Below are 16,366 nucleotides of genomic sequence, written 5' to 3'. Positions count from 1 at the left end.
AGTACACCATTGAAAAGAAAATTATTTAATACGATAGTTGCACCAACTATAAAAACCATTCATGCATCAATCTGTCATGCATTCCTTCTGTTCCATAGTGCCACTATCTAGATATATTAACCTTGTTCGTACTGCAGAACCCACTCGTCATACAAGTGCTCGAATCCGCATGCAACGTCCTAATTTTGTGTCACAAGCCCGCCGGCCATACAAAATTGAGGACGTTTTTATATGGGCTGAGGACATTATGAGGACGTTCGGATTCGGGCTTATGGGGTGGTGTGCGTGAGCGTTTGCGCTCCAGCGGTATACATGTGTGTGTGATCACGCTGTTTGTATGTATTGTGATATGTGTTTTCTTTCGCCTTGCCACTATTTGCTTCACAAACAAAACAGCTCTTTTTAAAATCATTTATTAAAAGAGGCTTTGGCCCTCAGAGACCTCATCCGCCTCTTTAAACACTCCGATAGTATCCAATGCCGGCTCCGAAACACATCCGGAAGCTTCCTACGCCGGCTCCGAAAGAGAGCCAAAGGCTTTCATTGCACTACGTTTTTCCCGCAAATTTTTAACACAATTGATTAATGCGACGGTCCCTCCGATACAGGAGCGATCTCGACGTGACGCGGATGTTTTGGCTGGCAAATTTGCTTTGCCTAAACACAATTCTAATCCATAACAGCAACTGCGGCCAATGGTTTGTTTCCGTGCCGGCACCGTACCTGTCAAGTCTACACCGACGCGACAATACATACCAATACCGCGCGTTTACACGGTCGAGCAGTGGCATACACACGTATACACATCGACACAGGCTGTGGAAAAATTGACAGAGCAGCACAGACGATCATTGCCGTACTGGCAAAGAGGGATAGCAATATGGAATGTTGCACACGAGCACAAAATTGGGTACAAAGCTGAGGACGTTGTGCGGAAACTGCTCGACAGGACCAGTGGGAATGCAATCGAAGATGACAACTTTCACAACAAACAAAACGTAAACGCAAATCCTTCGCAGCATTCGACAGTTGGACACTGAAGAGTAAACACGTGGTTATTTTTTCAATTGCACCGTTAGAAACGCCTAACGCATATACCGCAAGCGAAAGTGAACACGTTCCATATCCTTGTTGCTAAGCGAGAAATTTCTTCAGTCGATACCAGTGAAAAAATAGGAAGCAAAAGAGAGAAGTTTTTTTAAGAAAGATGAGGGTCAAAGACCCTGGCGGGGGCATCCCCGTTGGAAATCAGTTCGATATTCTGACTGACTTAGGTGAACCTAGGCGGAAATATGGAAAAACATCAAACATGACCGCCAGCCTTAGAAACCAAGTGGTTGAAGAAGAGAAAGTACTCATAATGGAGTCTGTATCAGAGGGCAAGGACCTAACAAAATGTAACCCTTTCTTATTGCAAAAAATTATTGAAAACGCTCTCGGATGCAAACCAGAGCAAGTGAGCCGAGTACGTGGTGGAAAACTATTAATTAAAGTGAAAAACGAAAATCTGGCAGAAAAAGCTGAAAGAATTAAAAAAATTCCAGACACTAACGGAAATATCGAAGTGAAAGTGTACGAACATCCAACACTGAATACCACAAAAGGTGTAATTCGTTGCCCGGACATCGAATTTATGTCGGAAGAGGAAATCCTTTCGGGACTAAAAGATCAAAAAGTGACGGAAGTGAACATAATGAAAAGAAAAGTGGAAAATGTGTTAAGAAACAGCAAAACGGCGATACTTACGTTCAACACAACAAGAGTGCCACGATCAGTGGATTTCGGGTTCTACCCTCTGCTCGTCGATCTATACATCCCCAAACCAATGCGCTGTGCCACGTGCTTAAAAATCGGTCACACAAAAAAATGGTGTAAAGGTGAACGTACATGTGCCAACTGCAGTTTACCGGCGCATGAAGAGGTATGTGTTATCACTAAGTGCGTATCGTGTGGTGACAACCACAATACATTAGACAAAGACTGCCCTATATACATAGATGAAACGGAGATACAGAAGATAAAGACGATTAACCGAATCACATACAAAGAAGCAAGAGCCATCAGACGTAGACAGTGTCCTACGCCACCAAAAAAATTCACTTCAACGAATATGACATACGCAAAGACGACACAAAATAACGCAACAAATATCGAACAAAACACACAGACAAAAACACAGAACAAAGAAATCACTCCTACAGACAGAAAGAAAACAGACAAAACAGAACAAATAACAACACAGAACATAACACGCCAACAGACAATAATGGAAACAGAAGAACCAACAACATCCAAAACAAACGACACATTAAAACCAATTACAAAAAATTATCAAAAAATTATCAAAACACAGGATGGGACTACAGTCACATCAAGATCGCTCTCAATAGATGATAAGATCATCTTTCACTGCAAAAAAACTGACGAGCAAAAACCATCCTAAAAAAAAAAAAAAAAATTGTACGAAAAAAAAAACAACAACAAACAATAAATAAATCAATAACAAAAATATACTAGAAAAAAAGGAAAACTGCCACACAAGACGGTCCCTTGCACGATTTAAAAGAGCTGAAAATAATGCAAGCAAACATTCAAGGACTCATAAAAAACAATGATGAACTGAAAAAAATTATATCAGACGAGAACATAGACGTTGTGTGCCTACAAGAGACGTGGCTTAAAGAAGACACTACAAAAGAGATAAAAATCCCAAATTACCACCACATACACCAAACCAGAGAAGACGGCTACGGAGGTAGCAGTATTATAATCAACAAAAAATTCAAATTCGAGCTTTTGCATATACATCACTCAAGTAATTTTATACAAACGGTGGGCATAAAGATAAAAATATTAAACTTGGTAGTAGTATCGACTTACGTAAAACCAACAACGCCAAAGACATTTTATAATATAATTTTAACCAAAATACTAGATCTAGCAAAAAGACATAGCAAAATCATTGTAGTAGGAGACTTCAATGCCCACCACAGAATATGGGGTAATCATTTCAATGATACAAAAGGTTCAATAACAATCAATGAAATAAACTCCTCAGACATGATCTTAATTAATAACAAAGAACCAACTTTTATAAGCAGTGATCCAAACAAAAGGGATACCGCAATCGACCTAACAATCGTGTCACCAGACATAGTACAAGAAACGCGCAGAATAGTTTGTGATCAACACATAGGTAACAGTGGACATAAATTAATCTACACCTTTATCCAAGAACCCACAATCCCGACCAACAACAAAATCATTAACAAAGCTCTAGTAGAAGAACAAATCCGTCAATTAAAAGTCATGGAACACACCACCATGGCCAGTATTGCTAAAGACATCAAAAAGATAATAAAAAATAATACAAGAAATTGCAATTATACCCCAAAATCGTGGTGGACGGAGGAACTTAAAATAGCGTGGGAAAAGAAAAACGAAAGTAGGAAAAAATTTAACACGAACAAAACCCTGGAAAATCATATCGAATTTAAAAAGGATTTAGCAAAGTTTAAACTCCTCAAAAAAATAGAAAAACGAAAAAATTTTGAAAAATGGTTAGATAAAGTAAACACTGACACCACCAGCACTGAATTATGGAACATTATCAACAAATGCCATGGGAAAAAAGGTTGTAAGCAATACTCTAATCTCATAAACTCCAGCCATCAAAATGCCAAAAAATTCCTTAAAATAAATTTCCCAATTTCTAAACACACAACAAACAACCTCATGAGGACACCACTCCTATACGATTCAGAAATAAAACTTTTAAACCTTGACAAATGGCACAAAATACTAAAATCAAAAAATAATACTACACCAGGGGTTGATGGCATTACATATGATACGCTCAAAATCCTAAATGATGAGATGGCATTGAAAATAATAGAAGAAATCAACGCAATGTACCGAGAGGGAAAGGTACCTCATAGACTAAAAAGAATCAAAATAATCGCAATCGGCAAAATCGGAAAAGACCTAAATGAAATTACAAATTTTAGGCCAATAGCACTATTAATGACAATTTTAAAAGTAGCAAACACAGCCGTACTATCAAGAATTACAGACTACCTGGAAAAGCATTTACTTCTGCCGGAAACCAGCTTTGGCTTTCGCAAAAATAGATCGACCACAGATATGATTGACTTGCTAATCAACACCATAACGGGAAACAATAGAAAAAAAAAATACACTGGTGTGGTTTTTATAGATGTTAAAAACGCGTACAATAGTGTATTATCGAATGAGCTTACAGCAATAATGCAATCCCTAACGATAACTAACGATGTTATTGCTTGGATTAGCAGCTTTCTCAAAAACAGAAGCTTAGAAATATCCGTTGATGGCGAAACAATCAAGAGAAGAGTGTCGAACGGGCTCCCACAGGGGGATGTCCTCTCCCCGACACTCTTCAACATATACACCAGCAGTTGCCATGACATAAATATGGGAAAAATTAAACTACTACAATACGCAGACGATTTTGTCATTATCGAAACCGGACTCACACAAGATGCCGTGGAAAATTCTATACAAAGATCCCTTAATTGGTTGACACTCAAACTAAAAGAACTGAATCTTGAAATCAACCCCCAAAAATGTACATATATGACTTTCCCAAAAAACAATTTCAACGTAAACATACAAACAGCAGGACGTTATATACAGAAAACCAAAGAACACAGATTCTTGGGAGTCACAATAGACAGCCAATTAAAATTTCATCAACATTTGGAGAATCAAAAAAGTAAAGCTACAAAAAGGTTAAACGCTATTAAAACAATTTGCAATTTTAGAAATCATATAGATCCTGAAAAGGCCATACAAGTACATAGGGCACTAATCCGCGGAAGCATGGAATATGGCATTGGTTTTAGCTTAAATGCCACAAAAACAAAACTCAAAACCATAGACACCATACTAAATCAGTCTCTAAGAAGAGTGACAGGGTGCACAAAGACCACCCCCACAAATACTCTTTATGCCATTGCAGCAGAGATCCCATTTGCAATCAGAAGTAAATATCTAGTCGCCAAACAGCTTGTCAAGACGGTAGCATATCCCTCAAAAAACATGCTAATCCTAAACAAAGTACCTGATTCAAATAATATTCTTAAATTATCTGCTACAGAAAAAATATACAAGGAAAATCAAGAAATTCTAAGCATAGTATCTAAAATAAGTTTTAACTATCTAAACAATAATTACCAATACATAAATGTAAGGGAAAATGTACCGAGTTTGACCGAAAAAAAAAACAACTGCAACCCCTTATTGGTGAAACAACTCAGTATTGAGATGATAAACTCAAACAAAGCTAAGCTCAAAATATTCACAGACGGCAGCAAAAATAGCAATGGCTGTGGAATAGGAATATACATTATTAAGGAAAAGGAAATAGAAGAAAAACTAGCCTTTAAACTACAAAATGAAGTATCGGTATGCACAACAGAGTTGTATGCAATAAAAAAGGCTCTAGAGTACGCAGTCCTCCAAAGAATTAGAAAACCCACCATATATACAGACAGTAAATCGGCCTGTATCCTAATAAAGCAAGCCACAGAATATCAGTACACAGATGATATCATAAGTAGAATTATTAACAACTGCGAGTACTTAGAGGCAACCATACAATGGATCCCCAGCCACGTAAACATCGAGGGCAACGAAATAGCAGACGAATTGGCTAAGGAAGGGACTAGAAGCAATCTAATAATTAACAATAGGATACGTTTTAAGGACGCTATAGCAAAACTACAAGAAAAAACGAGACAAGAAACGGATAGATGGTACACGGATATGTGTGTAACTAAAGGAAAAAAATTTGAGAAATACCAGTCAAAAATTGAAAAAAAAATGTGGCATCACAAAATGAAACTATCGCCTAGAGACATAAAAATAATTAACAGACTGATCGCGGGACACGATTACAGCAACTACTGGCTACAAAAATTCAAAGTCATAGAAGATGGTATATGCAGAACCTGCAATATCCCAGACACTGGACGACATAGAATTTTCCATTGCATCAGGTTTGAAACAGAAAGAACGAAAGACAAAATACCAGTAGAAGAAGCTTTCATCAACAGTTGGAAAGCTAAACAAACACAGGTAATCCAAAAAGTTTTAAACTTTATACAAGCAAACAAAATCAAATTCTAGATCTAAAGAAGACAGAACAGAATGGACCAGAAAAGGGAAGGAAACGAAAAAAGCATAAAGAACAGAAGTAGCAAATGTAAACAGACTTATGACAGGCTCGAGCACACGAAGTGTCAAGCATGGGAAGAGCAATCAACACCAACATAAAAATCTCAAAAAACAATATCGAAATAATGCAGGAAACAGTGGAAAAAAATAGGGACATATGACCTTAGTAGTCGGTCCACATACCTAGAGGTCTTTGTGTACACAAGCTCACGAAGTAGCACGGAAGGGCCCAGAAAGCTGGACTTCTGTGCCGAATCGTGAAACACCTCGACAGAAGAAGAAGAAGAAGAAGAAATCCTTCGCAGGCTCGTAATTAAACGATAATAGTGGTTTTCTTGTTTGGAAAGTGGTGCGAAAATATCAAATCACAATCATGGGTAGTTTAATGGAGGCGTGTTGTACAGGGTTTATATGCAGGCTGTGCTCAAAGATGAATCGTATGGTGATTTTCATCTATGGGGCCGATGGGCTCGAGTACAACTTGCTGCAGAAAATCAACAGCTATCTTCCGATAGAGGTGGCGCATATCGCACAATGAAATCTCCCAACAAACAACCCAAACTAAAACGCTCTATTTTTTATCCATCCGCTGCGCATCCGTTTAGATCAATGAAGAGGACGAACTACCGAAAACCATCTGTGAAGCGTGTCTGGACAAAATTCTACTCCACCATCGACTGATCGAACAGATCCAATCGGCGCAAAAACGATTCGTAAAGCTGCGTGATGAAGAACAAGCGCGAAACTCTACCGCTGCCGAGTCATCGGCAAGCTCGAGAACATTGTCGGCTGAATCCACTGCTAGCTCCCGCACTATGTCGGTCGATTCCACCGATGCCGTGGAAGAGCCCGCCGAGACGCCACAGGAAAACGACGTGGTGCCCAACAACGAACCAACGGAAAATGCAGCCACCGTCGCCGAGGCTGCAAATGCCCGGGTACAGGAAGATGCTCCAGCTAACGAAAGCAACGTTAGTAGCCAAGACTCGCAAGAGGTAGCTACGAGCAGTAGTAGCTCAACCGAAACAGTGCCCCCCCCAGAGCCTAGCACGAACCGAGAACAGAACGAACCAGGCTCATCATCGGCCGCAAAACCATCACCGAACCGCTTGAAACGCAAGCAGCCAAATCCGTCACATTCGTCAAAGGTGGCTAGGAAACGGTTAGGTTAGAGCTTAACGATCTATCATAGCGATTAAAGGTTCGACCGACTTCTCTTCTTCGTCTCGGCACCAACCGTAGCTGAAAAACTAGCCGCCTGTTTCGTTAATAGGGACTGTCTATCCCGACCATACTTACCGCATTCAGTCCCATCCAAACCCTGGCGGCAAATGTGATCAGCGATCATGTGCGGTCGTTAAGAGGCAAGACAAGAAGATTTTCAAGCGACTCTTGCTCTATTTTCCAATGTCGATGTAAGTGTATTCGTTTAAATTTAGTAAGCTAAAATCTCTGTATATCGTGTCCCTTTTTCATGTACATGCTTCCATTAATTTTGTTTAATCAATAAACCAGCTGTGGTTAGCAGTTGTGTGCCGTTGCACAATTTACATTGTTTTGTGTTTGGAATTTGTTTATTACTCGCTTCTTCGACTTTACACACCATTATTTACACGGAAACGCGATCACATCACAGCACTGTACGTTGACGAGTTTTCACCTTTGGCTAGGGGACTCATGGGTTTCGTAATGGGTGCAACTCGTATTGCTATAGCTATCCCCCGAGCATATATGTTTCGGTGGTGTGACCTTTTGTTTCTTCCTTCTTTTTACGACAGAGCAGTAAAACCTTTACACTAGAGTGGTAAGGTTTTGTAACATAAATCCATTTTCCACGACACTTTTCCTTGTGCTAAGGGGACGAGAAATACGTTAGTATTTTCCCCAGCGATTCATAAATACCTACAATTGAGATAGCTCTTAATTCATTGACTTAAGTGTGCTTAATTAAATGAAAGACTACGAGCAATACGGCCAGGACGTTCGTTACGAATAAAAAAAAAAATGAAAGACTACGAAACGAATCGAGAAAAACGCTATATTACTAGGAAATCAAAGATTCTGAACACGGTTTGTTCAATTGTTATAAAATAAAAGAAGCAACTAACCGTAAGACCGATAACACAACGTACGATAACACATTCACAATGAGTTTGATTTGATTGTATTCCTGCGTGGAAATAATACAACTAAAGCATGTGTTTCACATGCTGCACGCTAAACTACACACGATACAATCTTCGTATAACGTCAACCTGACTAACAGCACTTTGTTTATAACATAATATAAATTGAAAACAAAAACTATAAAAGCACGGGAAGTAAAAACGGGAAACCACACTCGCACAAGCTACAAACCAAACGAAAATGAAGGAACAATATCTGTACACTGCTGTCCATCGTGAGGATCCGGTGAGCTGATCACGTCATGAGAATGGCACTGAACGACCCACATCCACCCGCCGTCCCCATGGACAGAACAGGCATGCAAGACCCCCACTGGGATGGTGTGCGATGGCTGTATACTGTGATGTGGTTATCCATCGTCGGGGGGTTCTATCCTTGTCTTTCGGTCGCTTCCGAGGGGTTAGAGTTGGTTGCTAGTAGATAATTTAAGCTACGGGTGACTATGCCCGGCTGACGCTGGTCTGAGTATTCGTCGTCGGAAGTGTCTGCTGAGCTGTCTTTGTAAAAAACTTCATTATCTATAATTTCCAATGCACGGGAAATGAGGCCTCTATTACCACTGGCAGCGGAAGGATCCTTGCGGTCAGGTGTGGTAGGAATATAAAGCGCCTGTTCGCTTTTATTCTTCTTGTTACCGAATGGTAACTCGTCCAGAATTTTCGGTTTCCACGATGATCTTGCCTCTGAAAAGGCACACACACACACAGTTTAATAAGCAATACATTGGAAAGCTCTTCGTCCGCACTTACCAAGATCAGCCGTAACTCGGGCCAATTCTCGCAGCTGTGTGTCCAAGCGCTGTACTTGGAAGTTTAGCTCATTTATGGCGGCCTGCTGTTCCAGCTTCTCCTGCAACAACATCTCATCCTTGTTAGCTTCCTTGCGCACCTGTCTGGAAGGGGAGCGGGATGCTTATCACTAACACGCTTCCCAATGCAACGACGAACTGACTTTCTTACCTTTGATACTCCAACAAAAGTAACCCGGCACCTATCGCGAAAATGATGAACTCGCCCAGCAAGTTCGCACCCAGCTCGATGGCCATCGCTTCGTTCAGGTTGGGCACGGTGGTAGGTTTGCCCAGATTCAGGGCCCGCATTTTCGTCTTCACCTCCACGAAATGGTAAAGCTGTGCCGGTGGCATGCAAATATACTTGCGAAAGAAATTGCTGTGTTTCGCACGCTCTTTCAGCATGTTGGCTACCGGTTTGGAAATTTGCTTCATGGCAAGTATGCCAAGCTTGGCTACTGGAAATGCGCCCACAACCATTCTGCTCTTGTACTCGTACTTTCGGTTTTGTGTGGCAAGGTAAAAGTTCGCGGGATCTTTGGCGAGGCACAACACGATAACGCTAGCAGCAGCACCACAATAACTTGATTTACGCAATAGAGCAGCAGCCCGTGGTAAGCAAACCGCTCGCGTCAGCTGCGATCAACAAGCTGTATATATGCTATGCTTCAAATCTTTGCGCCTGAAGTTTTTGGACACATTGTGCTGCGAAAGTTTTTATTTTAACATTTCGAGGCAATTAACGGTTTATTTTCTTGTATTATACATCTACTAATATTCCATGGATAATTAGCTTAATTGTTAACTCGGTGAACGGATATCTGGATGATTTTGTTGATGTTAAGGGATGATTAAGGGTAACCAGAAATGGCGATTCCAGAGTAGTAGTATCGACAGTTTCTTGCATATCTTCTTCTTATTTTTAGGAAATAGTACCCAGCAAGGTCTTGCCTACCATTTTTGGCTCTCTTGATTTGATTTTACCCATAAATAGAGAGTCACTATTGCGTACGGGGTGGCGGACTGGACGGGATTTGACTATAGATCCTACCGTTTAGAGGCCGGAGATACTACCGCAACTACCAGAGGGTCGCCCGAACTTTATGTATCCAAAGACAATTTAATCAGCAATACGCACATTACACAATTGCAACAAAGTGATGTTTAAGAAGAGAATAGAAGTATTTTTTTCTTCGATTTTATTTTTATACCCGTGTATTTTTACTCTGTGGGTCCTTCCACCAGAGTCGATGTTGGGGAGAATGATTTTAGCAGTGAATAAATTGCGAGCATGATAAAGCCAAACAGTTGACGAATCAGAGGGAGTTGGCACTAAAGGGGTCATTTAGAAAACGCCTGTTGGGGAAGTTTGATTCTTTCGCTGTATCCTTTTCAACCTATACATAGCGGTGACACAGGCGTAGTCCAGAATTGGGCAGTCCTAGCAAAAATATAACGTCCTCTAGCACAGGGGTTCACGTCTTAAGACGTACTCGATTACACTGTCCATCCTTGGCCATTAGACATATACCATTACTATTGACTTCAAACCAGATACTCCAGGGTGTCCAATGCGCTTCGTCACTCGTTATCGTAAATTTATTGTTCTCCGAATATAAACAGTTTTTCTCAGCGGAGGAGGCCTCCCGTCGTTCGAAGTATTGCTTTAATTCCTCACTTTTTTCATCACTTTTTGTACAATCTTTTCCAAAACAACCGGAGCACATTCGTTAAAAAGATCCTGTTCTTCAATCCTGCTTGTGTACCACGTTCCCTTGTTATTCAACGGATGGGCTTGAGTTGCAATGGTCACGAGATGGTTTATATCAAGCTGGATACTAGTAACAACGTAATCCTTCTCCGGTTTTCCGTGAGGTATCGTAAGGCCTCACCTCAATAAATTGAGGCACAAGTCTCCAAGTAGTTTATTTACTATTATTAATAATTATAAATATATTTTTTTATTTCTCCACAGAGATGGCGAATTTGTATTCTTTTGGTAGTCTCGAGATGATGGATACCAGTCGGTGAGCTCCTGTTCCGCTATCACTATCTTTCGAAAAAGAAGAACTCAGGCTTCTCTCAATCTTCCAACCACTTCGCCATTCTAACCATCGTGAAAAGTTTTAGAGGATACGGTATGTGGTGATATTTCTTGTTCTGACTGGCGATGGTCATCAATCGCTTTTTCGGGTCACTCTATATTGCAAACAAGGCACAAATTTCGGATCTAACGGAGGACGGAGTAGGCGGTCTCCCAGGAGTCTGTCCTTTAAGGAGCCTCATCGAAAGGACTCAGTGAAAGAAGCCAGGTCTTTGAAAGGACTTGAAGCTTCATGATCACGGTTTTGGCCAAAACCAGACCACCTTGGACCCTAGGGAGACTACATACGCCACTGCAAGTCACTGTTCAGCGGTTGCTGTTACTGCGTTAGCATTTTCTGTTGTTCCCTGAACAGTTCGACGATCCGCTGCGTGTTCTGTTCCACTGGTAGGTTCGACATTTTATATAATTCATCGCCGATGTTGTAAAATTCATTCATAGTGGAATATAATTCATTCAATGTGCAAAATTATATCTCATCTTTTCGCTTTTTGAGTCTGCATCAAGGTATGTAGATATAGAAGGTAGAGTTGTTTAGAGCAAATTGACATTTCTCGACCTGACATAACAGTTCCGGGGTGATCGAGGGGAAGGGTATTGAGAAGAGTGATGGCAGCGTCGGAGGAGGCGCCGGTGGTGGTATCGCTTGCGATTTTTTGACGAAAAATGCAACCAAATATCGTCAATCGTCTGTGGGACAACACTTAATATGCGAAGATGACCCATAAATTAGCGAAATTGCTCAAAGGACTGAGAATCGAGGCTGTTTGTTCATGTTGGTAGCCCCATACCATATGTTTTTGTAAACAAACTCTGACATAACTCGACTAAAATGTCGCCCTGTCAAATCGATAAAAATCCACCTTCTAAATACATACACCTTGGTCTGCATCCAAGAGCGATCGTTTTACTTGGCGTTCCCGAAAACTCTCATCCCGTTGACACTTCCTATTTCAATGCTTGGTTCACAAACGTTAAGGTCTTCAATATAATAAGCATGTTTAGGTTACAGCAACCAAAATAGATTTTTTTGTAGTTTTTTTTTATTAGTGAAGAGCAAAAGAGATGAGGGTATTAATTTGGTTAAAAATTCAATTCAAATCCCATCTCTACACACACACACACACACGCACCAATGCAGCTGAAATGTCATCAGGGCGGTTCGATGTTTGACAGCAACGATACACAGGTTTGATTGTTTTCTTGCGGCTCCTGGAGTGCATCACGCAATGTAGTGGAGTCGACTGGCGATATTTTGTGTAAAATTTGGTGTAAACTAGTAGCCCACCTCGAACCCGATCGATCTCAAAATGGGCAACAATGGCAATCTGTCCAAGGCGGAACTGTTCATACAGAATCTGAATGCCAACAATGCGAAAAAGCTTGCCTTTGCTATGGTGCTAGGGTTCGTCGTGTATCACGCCTTTCTTCATATGCGCTATGGTACGTATTGCGTGAGTGGTTGCGTGCACCGTATCGCGCGACACTAATTTACCTTTGCCCCGCGGTGTAGGATCGGATTCGTGCAAGTGGCTGCTCAGTGCTGGCCGGTTCAAAGGGGACAAGGAATGGCAACCGTACGGGTGCATGCTGCACAAGTATACTGAAACGTAAGTGATTGGTGCGTTTTGCTTACAATGACCAAGATTCAAGAACAGCATCGTTTTGTTTTGTATTTGGTTAGTGACACACGAAAATGCCTACGGTATCTAGCGTTTTGGGGCAATCAGAACCATTTCGTGCTCATTGGCGACGAGCGGCTTCGATCTCTGTCGCTAGAATTCATCGACTATCTCCGATCGAGCGAAACGGAAAACAACTCCAAGCAGTCCTCGAACACGAAACACACGGAGAACGTTCAATTTACCGACTACAAGCTACGCCTTCGGGTGGAGTACATTTACGCCAACGAGGTATCGAAAAGCTTGATCGATGAGTTCATCAAATGGGAACATGAGGAGGATCCGCCGAGCTTGATCATTGCCAGCTGCACCTATCCCAGCTTCCAGCGCGGCAACGTCACGGAAGACATACAGAAAGCGTATGAAAAGAACCTAACGCGTCTGGTGTCGCCGATCGATCGGTTGTATGCGAAGAAAACGAAAATTATCTGGAAACTGCAAGATCCCGTCGATCAGGAAAGTTCCCCGGAGGAGTGGAAACATGTGCGCAACGAGGATGTGGATCGCATCAATCAAGCGGCAAGCAATATATTGCTCTACTCGGAAGCGAAAATCTGGTCTTCGTCGAACATGATCGCTTCCGGGTTGGTGGATGAGTTTGCTGATGGGCAGAAGCTTAGCACGCTGACGCTAAAGCACGATGTACAGATTTTGCTGAATATGTACTGTAACGATTACATGAACTATAACGATGGAACGTGCTGCAGCAGCGCGGAACCGTACACGATCATACAGGTTACAACGTACGCCTTTTTAGCCGTTTGGTGAGTCCCTTTGACCCGGTCCCTTTTTTTTGTAACAATTCTAGCCAGAACGGTCAGTTTATTTCATTTTTTCTCTATTTTAAGCGCAAGCATTGCGACCGCCATGTACGTGCGGAAGTGGATCGTTAAGTGGCGCGGCATACATACTTACATGCCGCTTAACCAGCCCACCGCCACCGACACACAGTCGCCACTGGCGGCCCTTGCCTCACTCGCAGTGATCATGACCTATTTCTACCTTTGCGACCGAACCAACTTTTTCATGAAGGAAAACAAATACTACTCCGAGTTTAGCTTCTGGATTCCGGTCGGGTATGTGTTTGCGCTCGGGCTGTTCTTTACCGAGGACAGCAAGCTCACGAAAGTGCTGCACCGCGATCAAACGGACGAGCTGAAGGGCTGGATGCAGATAGTGATTCTTATTTACTACATGACCGGAGCGTCCCACATTCTACCGATCTACATGCACATCAAGGTGCTGATCAGTGGCTTTTTGTTTCTGTCCGGTTACGCACACTTCACCTACTGGTGGCAAACCGGAAATGCCGGGTTGGTACGGTTTCTGAACGTCATGTTCCGGGTGAACTTTCTCACCGTCATCCTGTGCCTGTGCATGAACCGACCGTACCAGTTCTATTTCTTCGTGCCGCTACTCTCGTTCTGGTACAGCATCATGTACTTGATGCTCTCGCTGCCGCCCCGTATTACCGCCCAAATAGCGGAAGCAAATCCGTACCAGTATCTGTACGTGGTGGTGAAGTTCATCACGATGCTGGCGACCGTAACGGTGCTCTACATGAGCGAAGTGTTCTTCGAGCGCATCTTCGTTACCCGACCGTGGAAGGCACTGTTCGTCACGACGGACGACGATATCCACGAGTGGTGGTACCGCTGGAAGCTGGATCGGTACACAATCACGTACGGGATGATTTTTGCGGCCATCTTCCAAATATCGCAACGGTATGCCGTGGTGGACGATAACAACCATGGCAATTTGTTCTCGAAGCGAATCTCGCTGACGTCTACGCTGGCGGCCATCACCGGCATCGGGTGCTACATGACGTGGACCTTTTTCTGCCGCAATCGGCAAGACTGTGAGGAGGTGCACTCGTACGTGGTGTTCATACCGATCGTGGGATACATTCTGCTGCGCAACATTTCCGGCATTCTACGGACCCGGTACTCGACGTTTTTTGCCTGGTTTGGCAAGATTTCGCTAGAGCTGTTTCTGTGCCAGTACCACATCTGGCTGGCGGCCGATCGGAACGGTGTTCTGGTCCTGTTGCCCGGCTTTCCGACGCTTAACGTGCTGATCACGTCCTTCATCTTCGTGTGTGTATCGCACGAGATTCATCGCGTGACGAGCGTGCTGCTGCCGTACGCGGTACCGAACGACTGGAAGCTCGCCCTCAGGAATATTGTGTTCTTTGTGATCCTGCTCATACCGCTGGGCCGATATGACGGAATGTTTTGAAATGGGCGAACGATATTTTTAGAGAACAAAGCCACCCTGCCGCAGCGCACACCAAACGATTAACAACACTACTAGCGTAGTTAGCTGTCTAGAGGTAAAGTAAAATAAAATTAAACGCTTGATGCAACGCTTATGATAGCCGGTAGTTTAAACATAACATTTATTGCCGCTGTTTCTGGTTGGGGGTTACCCGTGGATTAGCTTCTTGCGTGGCTTGTTACCGTTGGTACATCGTTTGGTTCGCTATTAGTGGTGCATTCGTCGTTAATCACATAGCTGGTGTAAACGTCGTACCCGAGCGAAATGGTGTTATCGTACAGCACGCGATACTTCGTCGGCAGGAAGTAAAAGTTGACGATTTGTGCCGGTGGCCACACAATCCATTCGGCCGTATAAAGTCGGATAAACTTTTCTCGCACCTCACGCCGTGTTTCCTCCCACGAGGAACGTTTCAGCACCGCCAACGTGGCGAAGAACAGGAATATCACGATCGGCGACGCTACCGTTTGATCGATCAGCACCTTCTTAAGCACCAGACCGATCGTACGGCCGGGAAATCGGCGATCCATAAAGTTGTACCAGCTGTGGCAGAACATGCCGACCGTCATGCCCGAGATGGACATGAACCGTGTCCGCTGGCGGTCCCACGCCGCCAGCTCACCGTTATAAATTTCATAATGCTGTTCGATTATATCACCCACGCCGGACAGGCTCACCGAAATCGCTACATTCGTGAGCAGGAGATACTTTTTGCTGAACGCCGTTTTGGTAACTGTCCGGAACCACTGCACAAGCCGGATCATTGCGAGCTCGCACGAACGGCTTCGAAATGGTCTTCAATTCATGGTAATCCTTTGTTTGGCATTATATAAAATTCGTCACTGAGCCAGAGCCATAAATATCTATCTAATCTAAACAGAAATCCTAATCAAAATAAATGCGCCCGCCGCACGTGATTCTGGGGAAGCGTGCGCTGTCAACACTGCACGCTTCGATACACACTCACATCATATGTCGATTTTGAACGATAATACAGGTTATTATTTGTGAAATTACAGCTTATTTGTTAACTCTACTATTGTTGAACGTTATATCAAAGTGATTTGAGTAATTTTCTCGCTTAAAACCATATTTACCTACATTGAACTC

General features: G+C 42.6%; 4 protein-coding genes across 7 annotated transcripts; 2 read left to right on the top strand and 2 right to left on the bottom strand.

The window, feature by feature from the left end:
* Nucleotides 1–1,045: 1,045 nt before the first annotated feature.
* On the top strand, nucleotides 1,046–7,766 carry LOC118506481 (protein P54-like). Of its 2 annotated transcripts, none has more exons than XM_036043662.1 (2): nucleotides 1,046–1,921; nucleotides 6,822–7,766. In XM_036043662.1, the coding sequence occupies exons 1-2, from the start codon at nucleotides 1,208–1,210 to the stop codon at nucleotides 7,386–7,388; spliced, it is 1,281 nt and encodes a 426-aa protein (XP_035899555.1). In that variant the 5' UTR covers nucleotides 1,046–1,207; the 3' UTR covers nucleotides 7,389–7,766. The 2 variants fall into 2 exon arrangements, with proteins under 2 accessions (XP_035899555.1, XP_035899556.1); XM_036043663.1 differs by lacking the exon at nucleotides 1,046–1,921 and adding an exon at nucleotides 6,262–6,733.
* LOC118506486 (putative OPA3-like protein CG13603) lies at nucleotides 7,738–9,845 on the bottom strand. 3 transcript variants are annotated; one of them, XM_036043667.1, is made up of 4 exons: nucleotides 9,363–9,845; nucleotides 9,153–9,295; nucleotides 8,961–9,086; nucleotides 7,738–8,900 (listed from the first exon to the last, which is right to left on the bottom strand). In XM_036043667.1, exons 1-4 carry the CDS (start codon nucleotides 9,671–9,673, stop codon nucleotides 8,773–8,775), a joined length of 708 nt encoding a protein of 235 aa, XP_035899560.1. In that variant the 5' UTR covers nucleotides 9,674–9,845; the 3' UTR covers nucleotides 7,738–8,772. The 3 variants fall into 3 exon arrangements, with proteins under 3 accessions (XP_035899560.1, XP_035899561.1, XP_035899559.1); XM_036043668.1 differs by having other exon boundaries at nucleotides 7,738–8,896; XM_036043666.1 differs by having other exon boundaries at nucleotides 7,791–9,086.
* A 2,625-nt stretch (nucleotides 9,846–12,470) lies between these two features.
* LOC118506471 (N-acetylneuraminate 9-O-acetyltransferase) lies at nucleotides 12,471–15,355 on the top strand. The gene is made up of 4 exons (XM_036043648.1): nucleotides 12,471–12,740; nucleotides 12,811–12,907; nucleotides 12,982–13,743; nucleotides 13,828–15,355. The coding sequence occupies exons 1-4, from the start codon at nucleotides 12,608–12,610 to the stop codon at nucleotides 15,215–15,217; spliced, it is 2,382 nt and encodes a 793-aa protein (XP_035899541.1). The 5' UTR covers nucleotides 12,471–12,607; the 3' UTR covers nucleotides 15,218–15,355.
* LOC118506476 (mpv17-like protein 2) lies at nucleotides 15,348–16,299 on the bottom strand. Its single transcript, XM_036043654.1, has one exon. The coding sequence runs from the start codon at nucleotides 16,018–16,020 to the stop codon at nucleotides 15,415–15,417; it is 606 nt and encodes a 201-aa protein (XP_035899547.1). The 5' UTR covers nucleotides 16,021–16,299; the 3' UTR covers nucleotides 15,348–15,414.
* Nucleotides 16,300–16,366: the final 67 nt, after the last annotated feature.

Source organism: Anopheles stephensi, chromosome 2 (genome assembly GCF_013141755.1).
Source record: "Anopheles stephensi strain Indian chromosome 2, UCI_ANSTEP_V1.0, whole genome shotgun sequence".
Taxonomy (NCBI): domain Eukaryota; kingdom Metazoa; phylum Arthropoda; class Insecta; order Diptera; family Culicidae; genus Anopheles; species Anopheles stephensi.
Note: the sequence above shows the minus strand (reverse complement) of the source record. Positions and strands in the feature narration are given on the sequence as shown.